The sequence below is a fragment of the Neofelis nebulosa genome, chromosome 15, assembly GCF_028018385.1.
Source record: "Neofelis nebulosa isolate mNeoNeb1 chromosome 15, mNeoNeb1.pri, whole genome shotgun sequence".
Taxonomy (NCBI): Eukaryota; Metazoa; Chordata; class Mammalia; order Carnivora; family Felidae; genus Neofelis; species Neofelis nebulosa.
In genome coordinates, this window is record NC_080796.1 from 54398538 (window position 1) to 54418174 (window position 19637).

At 33.9% G+C, this 19637-nt stretch overlaps 1 protein-coding gene across 2 annotated transcripts in view; it reads right to left on the reverse strand.

Moving 5' to 3' along the window:
* CDC73 (cell division cycle 73) overlaps positions 1-19637 on the reverse strand; it is a 135041-nt gene that overhangs the window by 90149 nt on the left and 25255 nt on the right. For both annotated transcript variants that reach the window (XM_058700586.1, XM_058700587.1), the window contains exons 7-10: positions 18397-18613; positions 14506-14604; positions 11482-11560; positions 9745-9809 (exon numbers count right to left, since the gene is read on the reverse strand). In XM_058700586.1, coding sequence (XP_058556569.1) covers positions 9745-9809; positions 11482-11560; positions 14506-14604; positions 18397-18613 — 460 coding nt within the window. The remainder of the gene's footprint in view (positions 1-9744; positions 9810-11481; positions 11561-14505; positions 14605-18396; positions 18614-19637) is intronic.

Genomic DNA, 19637 nt, shown 5'->3' on the forward strand with positions numbered 1-19637 from the left:
ATTTACAAAAATTTAAAAAAAAGTTGTGTGTCCAGTGCAATATATACTTCTCAGTGTAAATTAATAAATCAGCATTTAGCATTTCAAATGCTACTCTCATAAGCTTGAATAACAAATCAATCTCTCATGGTACACTATTATTACCCAGTTTCTCAGCCTTTCTCTGGGCCATAGCAAATTAATAAGGAAATGTCACCCTATTAGGCAACCTGAGATCCAACTAATCTTCCAGGGGAGCATAACCTTTTGCGTCACTGTTCATATCAGCAGTTATTTTTGCTTTGATCTGTTATATAACAAAGTTGTTGGCGAAAATTCTTAAGGCAGTAAGAAAGTAATCCACATGAGGGTTCCAATATAAAATATAAATGTAATCCTACCAGTATGCCATAATGAAGCATGTTTTTGTAAAATCTACCATACTATGACCTTCATGCTGATGTTTAAAGCTTTAAAAAATAAATTACACGAATTTTTCAAAAATATTAATAATGACTCAGAATGTTCAAAAAGAAATCAAATGTGTACCATGGATCTCCCAGAATTTGGTATCTACCAATTTATTGGATGATACTAGATCAATTATATCTCTTACATTTAATCAAGATAATGGAAAAATGTTACCAAAATAAATTTTTTTAAATAAGTTAAGCTTTTAATGTTTATCTTTCCTGTTAAAATAACTTTTGTAGAGGAAAAAAAGACAATATATATTAAAGTTCTTGATGAATTATAATGTACCCACAAATTTACCACCAGAATGGTTATTATGACATAGCTGCATGTTAAAACTCAACAATTCCTGAGTACAATGAAATATTTTATATAACCCTTTAAGACAAATTATATTTTAATCATATCAGAATCTGAATTTTGGGTTTTTTTAATAAAGGAAACTAGAAGCCTTCAAATTCTTCTGAAAGGTAAAAGAGGTGCTTAATTTTAGTTCTCAAATTTGATATTAAAATAGATAAGGAATTCAATTGCAGAAGGTCTATAGCAGCACATACACAAGATAGAAATGACAAAAAGACGCTGCATGTCTGATGCATCTATCAAATTTAGGAAGGTAAATCATCAGATTGACAGTGTCCAGAATTCATTGTCTGTAGATGATGGTATTAAATCAGTTATTTCTGACTTAAAAACTTGTAAGTACTAAATTGACTTGATTTCAAAATAACTGTTTGATCTTATAGACTACTGAAAAACTCTAAATGCAAAGAACAAATGTTTTTTCGATGACAACATAAAATATGACAACTTCAATAGTGAAAAAAAATTACCTGAGTTCTATGGTATGATTTTCATCTCCAATGAAAGAAAAAATAAAAATCTTAAAAAAGTTTTAATTCCTTAGCATTTCAAATGAATGTCTTCAACTTATTCACAACAAAGCACCATTCTGAAATTTCAAAGAATGTAGTTTTGAAATAGTAAGATTTGTCCAGACCAGAAGTAAATAAGAGTTTAAAAACAGATACTTAAAATAAATGTGGGAACAGTCACTCACAGAGGAACATGAGAAGCAGGAAAGACAAGAAGAACAACACTAAAAGAAACATCCATCAAGAAAAAGACCTGGAAAAGAAATCAAAACTTAGAATTAAAGATCAAATGAGGTTTGGCAGGATTGGGGAGAGGGAAGGGAAGGGGATGAACTAACTAGAAATGCAATGAATATAAAGACAAATATACTAAGACGACAAAGAAAATAAAATCTGAATGTATTTATATAAAAGATTGGAAATTCACTGAAGACTTAAATCAATTTACGAAGACCTGGAAATTGATACAGCAAACTAAAACTCAGCCAACAACAGCCAACAGAAAAGTACCTACCCATCAAGAAAATATCTAAACACACAATTATATAATGTTATTAAATATACTAGGGCTTTTTTGTATGAATAAACAGATTCAAATAATTTGTTATGAAATTAAATGAAACATTAAATATTAACCTTTGTTCCTCAAAATAATGAAGAGAAATATATAATACATAAAATAAAATCACGTCTATGTTAAACAACAATGGTGATTAGTCTAAAAATATACTTGAGAAGGAGTTAGAATTTACAAGTGAAGTATGTCCAATGGATTGAAGTTGTATTGATTAAGGTAACTAGAAATCAGAATAAAAAGCTATACTATAGCATGTCCAAGACAGAATATTAAAAACAAGTTAAAGTTTGCTTTTGTGCACATGAGTCATAAATAACTATAACATTACACATGGAATTACAATTAAAAGATTTATATAATTAAACTGAGACTTCATAGTACAAATTTTTATCATGCTGTCAATGAAATATTGTTATTTCCAATCTGGTTTCTATTTTCTCCTGTTCTCACATTAATCAGTATTAAAACACTGAAAAAAAGGTGACATTAATACTTTTATTAAAAATGACCCAACAATTTCTAGATTACTTCTGACACATGTGCCAACATTAACTTGGTCTATGCTTCTTTCAAAAATAAGTCTCAGAAGTTCTGTGACCATGATATTAACTACATGGTCATGGGTAGATTAATTTTAAAGATATTCTTATAGATACATTAAAATCTCTAAGACACTTTGGATAAACCAATAATTAGTCTTTAAAGAAATGAAAAGCTAAATTAATGCAGTTTAATTGAATCGGCTTATACCAAAAGTACTATGTATTGTGCAATGGGTTTTTCAATAAAGCTCAATAAAACACACAAACTAAAAAACATAAAGAGCAGTATTATAAAAATAACATACTTTATATGCATGAAACGTTCCTGACACCTATTAATATGTTTTTATAATTCATTTCTCGAGTTATGTTAGCATCAAATGTCAATTATGCTGACACAACCTAAGATAAAATGAGACTTTAATCTCTCAAGAAGGTATCAGCGTAAGGAGACTAATACCCAACCCATCTAAATAAGTGTTCAGTCTAAATACTATCCAACTTAAAAAAGGGAAGACTGTTTTCTGTATCATTCAGTATAAAGAGTTTACAAATGTTACGTATGCCTAATATAAAAATATTTCCACAATAACTACAATGAATTCAGTGCCACAAGCAAACAGCACTGAAACAATGTGAACAAGGTATAGCAGTACACATGTAAACCTCAAAACAAATCCCAGAGAAAGTTATTATAATACCATTTCTCAGATGAGAAAACTGAAGCCTAATTTGCTCAAACAGGCCAACAAATAATAACAGATCTCTCTTATACTTTATCTCCCATGTACACAGACACAGTCCAGATCTATAATGAGCATGTTAAAAAAGAAAAAAAAAAGAAAAAATGTTGGGGAAAACACTAGGGCAAAGCTACTATAAAAGGGATAGGAGGGAGTACAGAAAATTTAGTGATGAACTCTTAGAAGTCTATAAAAAGACATCTAAATAAACTGTATAAAGTATTAATATGTTAACATTTAAGCATTACTTCATGTAACAGGTAGTAAACACATAAAATTAACTTTCAAAAGCTTAAGACATATAATGAGTTACTGGCAGAAATTAAATGTTTTGTTTCGTTTAGGGGGTACACTTTATATTGCTCAGGATGACAGGACAGAATCACCCTGTTCCCTGAAATATTAAGACAGTCAACAAGTTCTGAAAATTATTTCAAGTGCAATGTAATATCTAAGCAGAATAATCTAAATCAGAATGCTATCTAAATTAGAATGCAAACAATTAGGGATTATAAAACTAATATTCTTACTTACAATTCTGTGACCATGTATTAAAATCCCAATACTTATTATGTTTTTTGTTTAATTTTTTAAATTTTAATTGAAGTACAGTTAACATATATTAAAGCATTTTCAATATAAAAAAACAGTGATTCAATAATTATATATATCACTAAATGCTCACCATGATAAGTATATTACAATACTGACTCTATTCCCTAACTATACTTTTCATCCCTGTGACTTATTTTATAACTGCAAGTTTTTACCTCTTAATCCCCTTCACCCATCTTGCCCATTCCCCAAATATACTTTTTGAACAAATTAAATAATTTAAATTTAAATAAATTTCATTTATTTTTTAAAATATTTTTTAAGTAAGCTCTATGTCCAATGTGGGGCTTGAACTCATGACCCTGAGATCAAGAGTCACATACTCTGCCACCTTAAGCCAACCAGGTGTCCCTCATTTCTTTATATGAGCCTCAATGGGTAGACAGAAAAGCCTAACTAATCTACCTAAGTTATCTCCCTCTATATGATAACTTCTTTGCAGCAATTTTCTCTCACATGATAAACAATGCTAAAATAAACACAGACACAGTAAAAATATCCCAATTAACTAGAGAGGAAAAGAGTTCTCATAATATTTAAATAAACTAGTCTCCATAACTTTGAATGAACATGTTATCATTAAACACATAATAGTAAATACACCAATGAAGCTACAGTTGCCAAATTTACACCTAAGTCAAACTGAAATTATATATAAAATTATAAATTCATAATAAAAGTAACCATCATTTCTTTTTTGAGTCCTCTTTGTGCTAAGAATTTTACACACTCTTTTAATCCTCACAATACTATCATGTAAGTCCTATTATCTTTATTATGAAATAAAAACAAGACCCCTCATAGAAAAGTTAAACAATCTCTCCTTCATTAGTGGCACAGCGAGTGGAAAAGTTGGGACTCAAAGTCAGGACTGACTTCAAATAAAACGTTCTTTCATATGTGCTTTCAACTTACTACCTTCTCTTTAACAAGATAACACTGCCTTCATTTAGATCAAGAATTTCAAACTGAAAGGCCAGTGAGGTCTAAGCAGGTGGTACAGTTGGCCCTTGAACAACATGGGTTTGAGCTACATGAATGCACTTGTATGTTTTTTATAGTAAATAAATTTGTACGGTAAATAAATTCATAAATTTTCTCTTCTCTATTTCTAAACATTTTCTTTTCTCTAGCTTACTTTATTATAAGATACAGTTTACAATACATACAATACACAAAATACGTTAATAGACTGTTATCAGTTAAGGCTTCCAGTCAACAGTAGGCTATTAGTAGTTACGTTTGGGTGAGTTAGAAGCTATATGCAAAATTTCAACTGCATGAAGGGGATGGGGGGGTCTCAGTGCTCCTAATCCCAGTGTTGCTCAAGGGTCAACTGTATAAATAAGTCAAGACCACTAGATCAAAAACAACAGAGTAGTGAGGCCTATGGGCAACCTAAAGAAAACATTCCCATTTAAAGAAGGTAGTCACTACTTTGTATCAGTGTGACTCTTGCTACTCTAGATGTGGACCCAGTACCCAGTCATGCCAGATGACTTTTCAAAAGAAGCTGAAAATCCAGACTTTGTGACATACTTTTATTTTTAAATATTAGTGCATAAAATAAAATTTTAAATGACACTGATGTCTAATAAAACATGCAGGGCCATGTTTAGATTGGCACAATGAATGATTCCGAAAGTATGCTAAGAGAGGCATATGATGTCAGTGCACTAGCATGTATAAACAGGATGCATCTAACTCTAGGAAGAAATTTTCCCATTGGCACCCTTAAAATCTACACAATAACATTACATAAGCACTCGAAAATTATTTGCTAAAGAAAAGAAGGGAAGGAAAGAAGAGTGTTCAGTAAGAAAGTCTTAATCAGTGGTCTCTATCTTCTGCTGGCCTAGACTCTAGACATAACTCTAGAGCATTACTGCTAATATAATACTCCCATAACACTTCAAGCAGAGATGAACAATTAACAATCAAATGAGAATGAAGGAAATTTTATAAAACAGGGGAGCTGGTAGGTTACTAATATATGCATTCCTGCTTAAGAATATAACTTTATAAGGGCACCTGGGTGGTTCAGTCGGTTAGTGTCTGACTCTTGATTTCAGCTTAGGTCATGATCACATGGTTCTGTGCTGTCAGCGCGGAGCCTGCTTGGGATTCTCCCTCCCTCCCTCCCTCCCTCCCCCGCCCCCCCTCTCTCCCAGCCCCTCTCCCATTGGTACTGTCTTTGTCTCTCTCAAAATGAATAAATAAACTTAAAAACAAGAATATAACTCTATAGAGAGATTGCAGTTCTGGATTTTTCTAAATAATGAAAGTTGATGGTGATATTACATCTCTAATGTAGGTACTGAATACCCATCTAAGTTCACTTACTAGCAGGAAAATGGTTCCCAAAAAAAGGCTTAAAATGTTTTAAGAACTATAATATCTGTTGGAGTCCATTCAAACAGTCTTAAAGGAAAGCATTGAATCTGTACAACTTCAGAGTGCAAAATGTTTCCTCAAAAATGAAGAAAGCAAGGTAATTGAGAGTCAATGATATTCAATATGAACTAAGAAAAGAATAAAGAATAAGCAAGGAAAAGAGTATGTGACCTTCCTACCTAAACATTAACAAGCTAGAATGGGAGGCTAAAATGAAGTAGTTCCCAATTCAATTACCAAATCTCACAAATAAAAAGAGTGAAGTGTGATCCTATCTTTTTACTCCTTCTCCAGGGGAACCACAGATGAGTTCCTGACTACTACCCAAAAAGAAGGGTCTTCATCATTTCCTCTTATTTTCTACATAATGAAAAGCACTGTCAAGTGGCACTTTCTTAGTCTAAGATGGCTCCTTTCAAAAAAGGAACCCATGTAAACACATTCCAGTGTTCCCTACTCCCAACCCAATGGTTTCTACTCCCAGTCGAAAACTACTAAGACAGTTTCACTTAACTGATCCTACACAACTCTAGTTCTTCCCAGTATTCTCAACAGGAGCGAGGAAAGGGGCAAACAAGCCTGGGAATGAGTGCATATTCTTGTCTTCCAATTTATATATTCATATATTAAAAATGATGAGATTCTTATACCAAAGAATGTTTAATCTAGTATTTCTTAAACATTATACAACCCAACTAACACATTTTGGGGAAAGTCTCCCAACTTGGAAAAGTCCCTTAGCAATTTCAACATCCATGTCTTATGCCTCTGTATTTCTTGGCCTGACTCAAAAGTTAACCAGACTCAACTATACAAACTTGTAACTTTAAATATACCTGGGCTTCCATTCCTATAATGAATTTCTCTAAATTACTATCTTCATAAAATACTAATATTAGCAAATACCCTGCCAGACCCTTAATATTTATAACTCTCAATACCTTTTGATTCTTATGAAATTTTATTGTCCAAACACATACTCCTTTCTCTGTAACAAATGAAGAAAAAAAAAAAAAATCAACTGTATAAAAATTTTCTAGCCATTTGATAACCTGATTAATTTATTTAGTCTTGTATCTAACAGAACTCTAGTGTCTTACATTTAAAAGATATGCAGACCAATTGTAATGTAGAATTATCTTAATCTTAGTAACTATGTAGATCAACTAAATGTGTCAAAACCCTGAAAAAGAGCGGTAGCTAAAATGAGCTCATACGTAAACTAGAAAGGAAGTCATACCTGTGCAACAAACCCTTTAACATACATTTAACTGCTTTGTGTATCTGGGTGGATATCCCAAGAGAAATCTTCTTAACTGGAGAATAAGAAAGTTGGTCAAACTCACAAGCTCATAAATAGGTAATAATTCCAAAAGAAAAAAGACAAGGAAAAAACATTATATTGGAAGCATTAAGACTGAGATTCAAATAAAAGAAACAATTATCAGAGCAACTTCAGAGCTTTCACGTTCAAACTTCTCCATATATTCTCTAACAACTGCTAAAATAAATCAAGTCACAAACAGTAGAGATTCAACGGGGTATTAAATTATGAAAAGTACCAGCAATCTGACCATTTTTAGTCTTTCTGTTGCATTCCTACACAATGTCTTTTATGTGATTATTTCTGTAAAAACAGACACCATAAATTTGTTTAAATTCACCTCTCTTGTAAGTATATTTAGAAGCAAAATCTAATGAGGAAAAAGAGCTGTATCATTCTCAAACTGTTTAATTAAGAAGCTGTCCTTGAATTTCAGAAAAACTGTTCTGTAAAAAGCATCGCTATAAAAATTATCACTGATTTTACTACTTCCACAGAAGCTCAGTAATGAAACCAATTTCATGACATTTCAGGTGAGACAAAAGTTAAAACAACAATGACAACCACCATAAAAAACTTACCCTGATGTTTACCTCAGGATAACAATTGCAGTTCACAATAATTCACTTAGGGAATGGCCAGTAGGCAAGTTCAATTCCCAAGAAAATGTCAGTAAATTAATCTTTTAAAAATTTAAGTTAAGGGGTGCCTGAGTGGCTCAGTCGGTTGAGCGTCTGACTCTTGATCTCGGCGCAGGTCATGACCTCAGGGTTTGTGAGTTCAGGACCTGCATCAGCGCACAGCCTACGTGGGTTTCTGTCTCCCCTTCGCTCTGCCCCTCACCTGCTTGTGCCCCCTCTTTCTCTCAAGATAAATAAATAAACTTAAAAAAAAATTTTTTTAAGCTAAATTTTACAGCTGTGAGTTACATTTTGAAGTAGGAAGAACTAGGCAGATCTCGTAAGATGAGTGTACCTTATCTTTTACCACCTTCACCTCATTCACTACGTCATGGAGACACTGGCCTTCATGCTGTTGCTCTACTGGCCTCAATCCTGACCCTTGAGCTGTCTTTCACAGAATGCTTTTCTGCAAGATCTCTGCTCAACAGTCACCTGCTCAGAGAGGTCTCTCTGACTACTCTCTCTACAGAAGCCCTGTCTAATTCATAGCTATAGTCCTAACAACTAGAACAGGGTGTGACACACGTGCAAAGTACTTGTTAAATGAATCATTGAGTTCACAGACAATTTCAATAATACAAAAACAAATCTGATAACAACTTAAACACAAACATATCAGCAAAATATCTAATACTCAATTCCAATTTGTCCAGAAAAAAAGAAAGAAAGAAAAAAAAGAAAATAAGAAAGGTCAACTTTTAATATCACATTCTCCACATTTATTTGCTATCTGTTCTGGAAAAGCATGACAAGATATATCTTAATTCTGAGAAATCACAGCAAATATATATGATGATTCCATGTCATACTGAGTCCTCAAAGATCTGATGATTTGTAAATAAAGACAAAGTTTGGTATTAGCTTTAAAATATATAGGTACTCTAAAATATATACACATAGTATTTTAAAATATAAAAGGTATAATAATCTATAATATAAATATGCAAAATAGGGTTAGCAGAATTCCTGCTCTACATCACCAACTCCTATCACTGACTAAATAAAAATTAGGTGTTAAATACAGCCTAGTCAGAACATCCAGGAATAACCATTTTTAGGCGGTTAAAAATATATAAAAGAAAGTCTGTTAAAGGTGACCCGAAGGCTTATAATTGTGTACACCTAAGACCGTGGTTCTGACAAGTATACATTTTGTAAGTATTACATCAACCATTATTACAATCTGTCTTTTTAAAGAGCAAAAGGTATTACGTTTTAAAGAACATAAGATATTATGGAAAATAACTCTCCCAGATTGGACCTTGTAACTCCTCAGTGGCATTAAATACTCTAACCAGGTAGCATCCACCCTACTTGCAAGTTAATCGAAACAGCTTTTATTTATACACACTACTCAGTTAAACCAAAGAGAGGATATCCGCAAATCAAATAATCACCATACAGATCTATCGGCACAATTAGTCATTAAAGATAAATGTCTGAAATAGAAAATAATGGAGAACAAAGATTTTCCTCGACATCTGCTACTCACACTAAATGCCTGGGACAAAAGAACCCCTGCAGTCAAAATGACTTACCGTTACAGATTTCAGCGTCATACCATGGTAGGTACCCATAGTGTCGATTTTGAAGCCTTCCGTTTCTATAAAAAAAAGGGGGTTTGCGAAAGGGGGTTACACTTTATGTATCTTATGATCAATAACAAATCTGTAGCAATCATCTGCATTATAATCTGAAAGTTAAATAGTGTAACAAAACATCCAATGTACTATACATATAAAGTTAAATTACATACCTGTGAAGACAAAAACTTTAAAAGGGATACTAGTCTCAAAAAGATATTTAATACACACCAGCAAGCCCTTTGTGTAGAAGCTGGTTAAGACTATAACAACTGTGCTCAACAGTCATATAGTTAGGTGGGAATATAAAAAATTGGACTGAATATAACGTCCAAAGTATATACTCCTAATACTCAATTACAGTAGCACTAAAAGCTTCTAATATCATGAGAAGGCCTTAAATTATAAAAATCTGGGTTTCAAAATTATAATCATATGCGTATATTATATAATTTGTAGAAAAGCAATGCCATAAACAGTGTGATAAAGGTTCCAGGACAGTCTCAATACGCCTTTCCATACAAGGTCATACATTAAATATTTTACACGTTGCAAGCTATCTGTCTATATCACAGCTGCTGAATTTTGCAGTTATAGTGCAAAAGCAAGATAAACAATATATGTAAACAAATGGGCACAGCCTGATTTGGCCCAAAGAGGATCGGATTTGGTCTCTGGGCTGTAATTGGCCAAACTCTACTTTACATAATTCATTCCACAAGAAAAACCCTGCAGCGAATAAAAGAATGAACCATTATACTTCTACAGCATGTATTCACAGAACACACCTTTATCCAGTATATTAAGTCAGCACCCAAAATTCACTATATAGAAGCAGTATATCCTTTACTAAAACTTAAATGGAGATTTCAGATTTTGCAGAGAAAAATCATAAATGTTAAACTTATAGTTGCTTCTATCTCATTTTTTTCACAAATTAAGTCAAGATAAATGATGGTGCCAAATGAAATTACAAGGACATTGGTGCCACTTCACTAACCACCACACTAACATGGAAATGGTTCACTACCACATTAGCCAGCATACCATGTAGGCTACGACAAAATAACTCCTTATATAGTTACTACAATCTATGCTTCCCAAGTTCTCAATGTACACATTTACAATTTGAGAAATATGATTTGGTATACAGAACCTCCAATCTAAACTTCTGAAAAGCAGAATATTAATAACAGCAAATATTTATAGACAGTTTATTATATGCCAGTCCCTATTCTAGGGGTTTATTAACTAGTTTCACCCCACAATAAAGCTAAGAGATAGATACTACTACTACTACTATTAGTATTACAATGTAACACAAGAAGAAACTGAAACAAGAATGCAGTTAAAGTAATTTATCAAAATTCACACAAAAAGTAACTGTGACACAGGCAATCCAGACCCAGAATCCAGGCTGTTAACCAGGATTGGCAAATTTATTCTATAAAAGACCAGATAGTATTTTAAGGCTCTGCAGGCTACACAATCTCTGTCACAACACCAAGGAACCACATATAATACATAAATAAAGGTCACCATGTTTTAGCAAAAGTTTATTTATAATAATACGTGTTGGGCCAGATTTGGCCTGCAGATGTTTGCCAACACCTGCTCATAAACATCAGGCCACACTACCTCTCAAGTTCGTCACCACCACAGTAAGGGAGAAATAAAAATTAAATAACTTGCCTTCTTTTCCTTTGAATCTTTCCTGGTCATATCTATTGTAGGCAGCTGGGATAGGCTGTTTGGTACGCAACGTAGGATCCTGTAGAAAAATTAGGAGGTACATGTTAATATTTTAACTTCTTACTTAAAACTCAGAATAAAAACCACAATAAACATATTATTTTCTAAGCTTTTTTTCTTACAAGAGCCAATAAGACAAAAGTGGGGAGTCATATGAATCTTATTTTCAAGATAATGCTTACTGCTAAAAAATTACCAATCCTATAAGGGACAAGAGCAAAGGACTCCAAGTAAACTTGTATCCAGGCAAAATGCAAACCTCTTAGAAACTGTAGAAAGAAAATGGGTGTGCTTAATAATTTCACTGTGATTACTTCAATTTCTTTATGAAAAAATGAACTTCTTCCAATTATGAATTGTTTTTAACAAAAAAAAAATTTAATTCAGTTTACTGAACTGACATTTTAGAACCTTTTACCTAAATTATTCTGCTGTTAATTCCTAAATTAAATAAATATGACAACTATGACAATAAACCCATATAAATGTACGAGATAAGACTGAAGTTACGGTATTATTTAGTTAAAATACTTAGAATAAGTTGCCAATCTAATGATATAAACTTAATTCACAAATACTTTATCTGAAATTCAGCCTATAATAACCTAAAAAAGTATATTTAAGGAATATTACCAAAATTGCTTGGGAAATTCATGGTATTCCAAAAGACAAAAAAATACTCTTCATTTTGTTACAATAGGATACTACCTTAAGTATTAATCCAGATAAAAGATAGTTCATTCAAGACTGTCACTAAGTATATACTTCTGTAGTTAAATGCCTAATTTAAAATTTTTATATATTTTAATGATTATGGGAATACAGAGATAACTAAATCACAAGGATAACGGTTTAACTGTTTTAAGATTTTACATAAGTTTCCTACCAATTGCTGTTCAAAACATTAACCAATTCACAATTACAAGTACCCTTATCACCGTAAGTTGTTCCACTAGTTTTTTTACTCATCTCTATGTCCTACTAGACTTTAAGCTCAAAGACGGCAGCTATCTCTTCTATTTTTGTTAGCACACTGTCTGACAAACAGTAGGCACTTAAGTACTGGCTGGAAGGTCAACTCAAAGTAACCTAAATACCAACAAAAGTCCACTACCTCTAAAAAATTAAATACCAATGATTTCATGAACAAGCAAAACTACTAGATCTTGCAGACTGTATTAGTGCTCTTTCAAATTTTAATATGCTTCTGAAAACTATATAAAATAAAAACAATTTGTATTTTTTATCTTTTGTTGAATCATATGACTAGCTCGAAGGATTTTCAACAAAACTGGAGGGTATATCTGGGTTTAAATATAGGTCATACATGAAATTTACTTTGGAAAAGTCCTAAGTGGCAACTCAATGAGGCAGTCAACCCAAGTGGCTAAAACTAAGGTACAATGAAAGAACCAAATGATCTGTGATCAAGAGAAACACAATACATTCACCAAGAAGTCACAGATATGAATGATTCAGAAAAAGCTCCCAGAGTGGACTGTTCATAGGGTTTATATCTCTAACAATGGTAATGACTCTCCCAAGCAAAAATGAATAGGTACGTTGTTTTTTTTTTTAACGTTTATTTTTGAGACAGAGAGAGACAGAGCATGAACAGGGGAGGGGCAGAGAGAGAGGGAGACACAGAATCTGAAACAGGCTCCAGGCTCTGAGCTGTCAGCACAGAGCCCGACGCGGGGCTCGAACTCACGGACCATGAGATCATGACTTGAGCCGAAGTCGAACGCTTAACCGACCAAGCCACCCAGGCGCCCCAGGTAGGTACATTACTTTATACAACAGATTTACCACTTTCAGATTCTAACCCAAGTATATCTCTAGTTAAGAATTATTGCTGAAGTAACTTTTTTTTGTTTTGGTTGCTTGGGGTTTTTTTAATTATTGCTGTTGGTTTATCTTTTGACCCCCTTTATCTATTTCTCACACTCCCACCCACCCCCACCTCTAGCAACCACTAATTTGTCCTCTGTATCTAGAAGCTGGTTTTGTTATTAAGATTCCACATATAAAAGAGAGAATAAGCTATGTGTCTCTAACTTATCTCACTTAAGCATAACACCCTCAAGGTCTATCTACGCTGTCACAAAAGTCAAGATTACAATCTATTTTATAGCTGAAAAATATTCCATTGTTGTATATACCACAATTTCTTTATCCATTCATCCATCAATGAACACTTAGGTTGTTTGTGTATCTTGGCTATTGTAAGTAATGCTTCAATGAACATGAGAATGCATATATCTTTCCAAGTTACTGTTTTCATTTTCTTCAATAAATAGCTGGAAGTAGGACTGCTAGTTCATACAGTAGTTCTATTTTTAATTTTTTGAGGAACTTCCATGCTGTTTTCCCTAGTGGTGACATCAATTACATTCCCACCAAGGATGCATAAAGGTTCCTTTTGCTCCACATCCTTGCCCACACTTTCCGTCTTTTTGATAAAAGCCATTTTAACTTGTGTGTGGTGAGATCTCATTGTGTAAGTGGTGAGATCTCATTGTGTAAGTTTTAACAGTGGGGAAGATTTCCAAATCCTTCAGGACTGTTAAAGCAGCGAAAGAATTAAAAGTTACTGATTTAAAAACTTTGTTTTCAAATTACAATACTGAGGGGCACCTGGGTAGTCCAATCAGTTAAGAGTCTAACTCTTGGTTTCGCCTCAGATCGTGATCTCACAGTTCCATGGGTTCAAGCCCCGCATCAGGCTCTGTACTGATAATGTGGAGCCCATGGGATTTTCTCTCTCTCTCTCTCTCTCTCTCTCTCTCTCTCTCTCTCTCTCTCTCCCTCTCCCTCTCTGCCCCTCCCTTGCTCACATTGTCTCTCAAAAATAAATTAAAAAAAAATTTTTTAAATCAAAATTACAATACTGAAAAACAAGAGTCATTTTCATTAAAATTAATTAATTAATTAATTAATATATAAGCAAGAAAACATTCTTACCACAGGTGCTGCATTTGGAGCTGGTCGCTGTTCAGGTGCACGTCCTTCTTCTCTGGCTTTTACAGACTGAAGAATTGCAAAAATATTCTTGGAAAAATTCTAAAATATAAATGGATTTTAATTAGCCCACTTAAAATTAAATAGTCAAAGAGAGTAAGTTTATTTAATAAATAACTTCAGACTGTTTTCTTCCTATCAGTTCTTCCCTACTACATCATTCTGAAGTGTTTTTTAGTATATACATAAATAAAAATCAAACTACTACTACTAAAAAACTGATCCAAAAACCAAATACTATAAACACAGCTTATTATTTTTATTTTACTTAAACTGTTTAATTGGCTATATTCATATTCTGCCTCTCTTGAAATATGTAGCCAGGAAAAAAGTTAACACTGAAGTAAAAATGATAGATATATTATCAAAAGAGGCTTCTTAATTCTTTTTTTTCAACTTTTTTTTTTTTTTTGGGGGACAGAGAGAGACAGAGCATGAATGGGGGAGGGGCAGAGAGAGAGGGAGACACAGAATCCGAAACAGGCTCCAGGCTCCGAGCCATCAGCCCAGAGCCTGACGCGGGGCTCGAACTCACGGACCGCGAGATCGTGACCTGGCTGAAGTCGGACGCTTAACCGACTGCGCCACCCAGGCGCCCCTAGGCTTCTTAATTCTTAAAGAAATCAACTACTATCTCTTCTTCTAGATATGATAAACTCCAGTACTAACCTCAGGTTGCTACAATTTATATGAGATGTGGAAAGTTTTGAAATACTGTTTGTTAGGAGTCAATGCACACTTTTCAAAGATTTTTTTTTTTTTTTTTTTTTTTTTTTTTTTTTAAGAGGGAGAAAGACAGAGGAAGAGAAAGAAAGAATCAAGCAGATGCCATGCTCAACCTGGAGCCCGACGCAGGGCTCGATCCCACAATCCTGGGATCATGACCTGAGCCGACATCAAGAGTCAGCTGCTCAACCAACTGAGCCACATAGGCACCCCTAAAAGATCTGTAAAAACTTGACTCATGCAAAGATGCCAGCACTTAACCAACCACTGCTTTTTACCAGCAGTACAAAGGCCAACACAGGGACAAATGCAAATAAATTCTTAATCCTACTATGAAAATCACTGAAAATACTTGAAAATCAAATCTCATTACTTTAAAAATAATCAAGTATTGTGTGAGGAACACTACTCCAGAAGAATCCATATTATCAGTTATTTTTGTGTGGTAGAATTATAAGTGATTATTATCTTCCTTTTAATGATCTCTTACAATTTTTCAACAAGGAACACTACTAATTTTTAAGTTTAAAAGTTATGTTTTTAATGGCATTATAAAATCAGGTTGCTTTATTTGGGGTGCTTGCAATAATGATATAACTATAAAGTAACATACTTATTTTTCTCATGGTACCTAGAACATTTTATTCCACAAACTCAGAAAGTAAGAAGGCACTAATCCCTGGAATAATGAAGGTCTATCTAAAATCATAGGGCCTGGGGGTATCTGGGTGGCTCAGCTGGTTAAGCGTCTGACTCTTGATTTCAGCTCGGGTCATTATCTTATGGTTTGTGAGTTCAAGCCCTGCGTTGGGTTTGGCACTAACAGTGCAGAGCCTGCTTGGGATTCTCTCTCTCCCTCTCTGCCTCTCCCCTGCTTGCACTCTTTCTCTTCCTCTCTCTCTGCCTCTTCCCTGCTCACACTCTCTCTCCCTCTCCAAATAAACATCAAAAAATAAAATAGAATAAAATAAAGTAAAATCAAATCAAATCAAATCACAGAGTACCTAAAAGATTCTCAGACAGAGTACCTAAAAGATTTTTTAGTGTTTAGAAGATAAAAATGGGATACAGAAAGACTATTAGTCAAAACATTGTTTCTGGTTTCTAAAAATGTTAACACTCATAGAAACAAACTTGGCTACCAAACAATTCTTAAACCATTATTTCTTAAATTATACTCTGGTGGCAATAACACTAAATGAAATTAGAACACTAAGTTTTGAAATGATGGGAAAACCCTGCCACCTAGAGCTCAAAGAAAATTGTTCATCTCAGTTTCTTGAAAATTCATTTCTAAAAGTAAGATGGAGCATAGCACCTAAGTTTTATTCCTTTGCTAGGAGATTCAAAAATTTTGGCTACTATAATGAACATTGGTAGAACATTAGCAGGTTGTGATATTCAAATTTTAATCACATTAGGCAGTGAAAATTAGTATCGGCAGATCACTTTACAATAAATACAAAAACTGAAGTTTATTTATATTCTCAGATTTCTCTATTTAATTCTAAGCTCTGGAAAATGATTCCTAATCTTGACCCCAAGTACTTTGTAAAACATGTCAAAATACAAAAGGACAAAAATTCTTTCCTTCATATACTCTTTTCAAGTAATCTGATTCATAGTAACAAGGCACAGCAAACTTATAAGGCCAGAATCCAAAATCTGCAAATAAAACCAATCCACCTAAAGCAATGTTAAAGTTTCCTTTCATTGGCAATCTCACACACTCCTGCAAACTCCCTTACTAAATCACCATTAACAACTGCACATCAGTGGAGAACTAATATTTAAGAGAAAATTGGGAGGTGAGGGAGAGAAAGACAGATGGAAATATGTAAATCAAACAGAACCAATGCACTCTTTATGGAGATCCATTAAGATACCAAACATCCAGGGCCGCCTGGGTGGCTCAGTCGATTAAGTGACTAGGACTCTTGGTTTCAGCTTAGGTCATGATCTCGCAGTCCGTGAGCTTGAGCCCTGCATCATGCTCTCTGCTGTCAGCGCAGAGCCCACTTTGGATCCTGTCTCCCTCTCTCCGCACTTCCCCCACTCATGTGTTGATGCGTGCGTGTATGCGCGTGTGTGTGTGAGTCTCATGCTCTCTAGCTCTTGCTCTCCCTCTCTCTCTCTCTCTCTCTCTCAAAAATAAACATTAAAAAAAAAAAAGATACCAAATATCCGGTATCTTTCAAATTTTTATCTTTCCTTTTTTTTTTTTTAATGTTTATTTATTTTTGACAGAGAGAGAGACAGAGCATAGGTGGGGGAGGGGCAGAGAGAGAGGGAGACAGAATCCGAAGCAGTCTCCAGGCTCTGAGCGGTCAGCACAGAGCCTGACACACGGCTCGAACTCACTGACCACGAGATCATGACCTGAGCTGAAGTCGGACGCTCAACCGACTGAGCCACCCAGGTGCCCCTCAAATTTTTATCTTTCAAAATTTAAAGTATACATCTCTGTTAACCAGAAATTTGCTTCTAGGAATTAATCCTTTTGCTGTATACAAATAAATGCATAAAGGTATATGTATGAGGATTTTTTTAATGCATTATGTGTAATCATGAAATGAGACGGAAGGAGACAAAGGAGGAAAGGAGAAGTAAGGGGGGCGGGGGGAATCCCACAATCCTAGAACCAAAAAACCAAAATAAAACCACCTAAAACCATTAACAAAGAAAAATATCGCTACACCCACACAACAGAATATGTATAAAATACACAAATAAATGACTGCTGATTCTCATAAGTTTCTACTTTGTGGGGAAAAACAATAATTATTTTAATGACCACACAGCTGGCCATCAATATTCCCTGTTCATTAGAGTAAACCAAAAACCTTATCAACAAGAAAACTGGGCTATTCTTTGGATTTACAATAGAGGAGTAAATCAAGGACTTGCACTGTGATTCAGACTTTCATCACTTTCTTATATACTACGATGGAATAGTAAATATGGCCACTTAGAAACCTGTATTATTACTGACCTTTCAAAGATAAAACTTGAAAGTTGCTAATAGCAAATTTTAGCCAATTGTATAACCAATCACAAATTAGATACACACACACTCACTCTAATGAATGAGTGAAATACTTTAATTACCTTTCCTGTGCTCTGTAAGATAGTTGTTCGTGTCCTCCATACTCTCTCTCTGCTGACAATATCTCGTGTCACATCCACTTCAGCGTCCACAAAACTCCTCTGTTTGAGGGCAGTTATATCATCATCTAAATCAGTCTTGATAGTAGATCTTTTCTTAGCCATAATTTTGGCTTTGATTGCAGCAATTTTTTCCACTGACATAGCTTCAGACAAAGACCTGAAAGCAATTTTTTCTTTTAAAATTTTTACAGCAGGATCCTTTGAACACGTCATAAATATATTTTGTTACACTTATAAGTTCTGGGTAAAAATGCCTTAAGTGGCAATAATTAAGATCTTATCTAAAACTTACATACTTGGTACTTAATAATCACGTTAAGATCTATAAAAAGTCCATGTAGAAATATTACTCAATGAGTAAATCAGTAATTTCTTAGAAGGATCAATGCAGAAGAAATCTTCTCATGTGTTTAGCTCTTCCCCCCAGAAACGGTAGAACCCATTAATATAGGTGCTTAACATTTTCTCAGACTCTTATTTGCCAATGCCTCTCCATCCACAGAAACTATACACACATACACAAACACATGCCACCATGCGAGGGCGGGGGGGGGGGGGGGGGGGGTGGTGAGAGAAAATTTCATTCTGTAAAGAATTCAAAGCTTAGCTTTTCCCTGAAATTCATTTCAAGGTTTCAAACTTACATGTCATAATGTATAACATACCCATTTTACAGGTGATGGAGGTTTTTATATGCCACATAAACATATACTCCTTATACTATCTGAAAGATTAAACCATATTTTGCAGTTTTCTTTTTCCTTCCTTTACTTGATTTTCAAGTAACAGGCAAAACAGCAAACAGGGGCTATGTTTGGAGACTATAAGAAAAAGACTTAACACACAGTATAAATTTCATTAAGATGATAAGTTCAGTGTCTTTTTTTTACAATGTAAAATGAGAAAAAGAGTTAAAAAGGGTTTGGGTACCTTAACAGTTGACAAAATTATTATTCTAATCACAAGATGACAGTCTTGAAATACATTTAAACAACATCTGGAAAAAGGACAGGAATTCCTGCAGTTTTAAATATGGTAGTATTATATAGTACACTAGTTAGTTTATATAAAATATGAAGGTACTTTATAGCAGATGCTCAACATGCATCTAGTATTTGACTCATTTTATATAATGCTGTGCAATTTTTCTTTATGATCTAAAGCATACCAGTATATCTTGA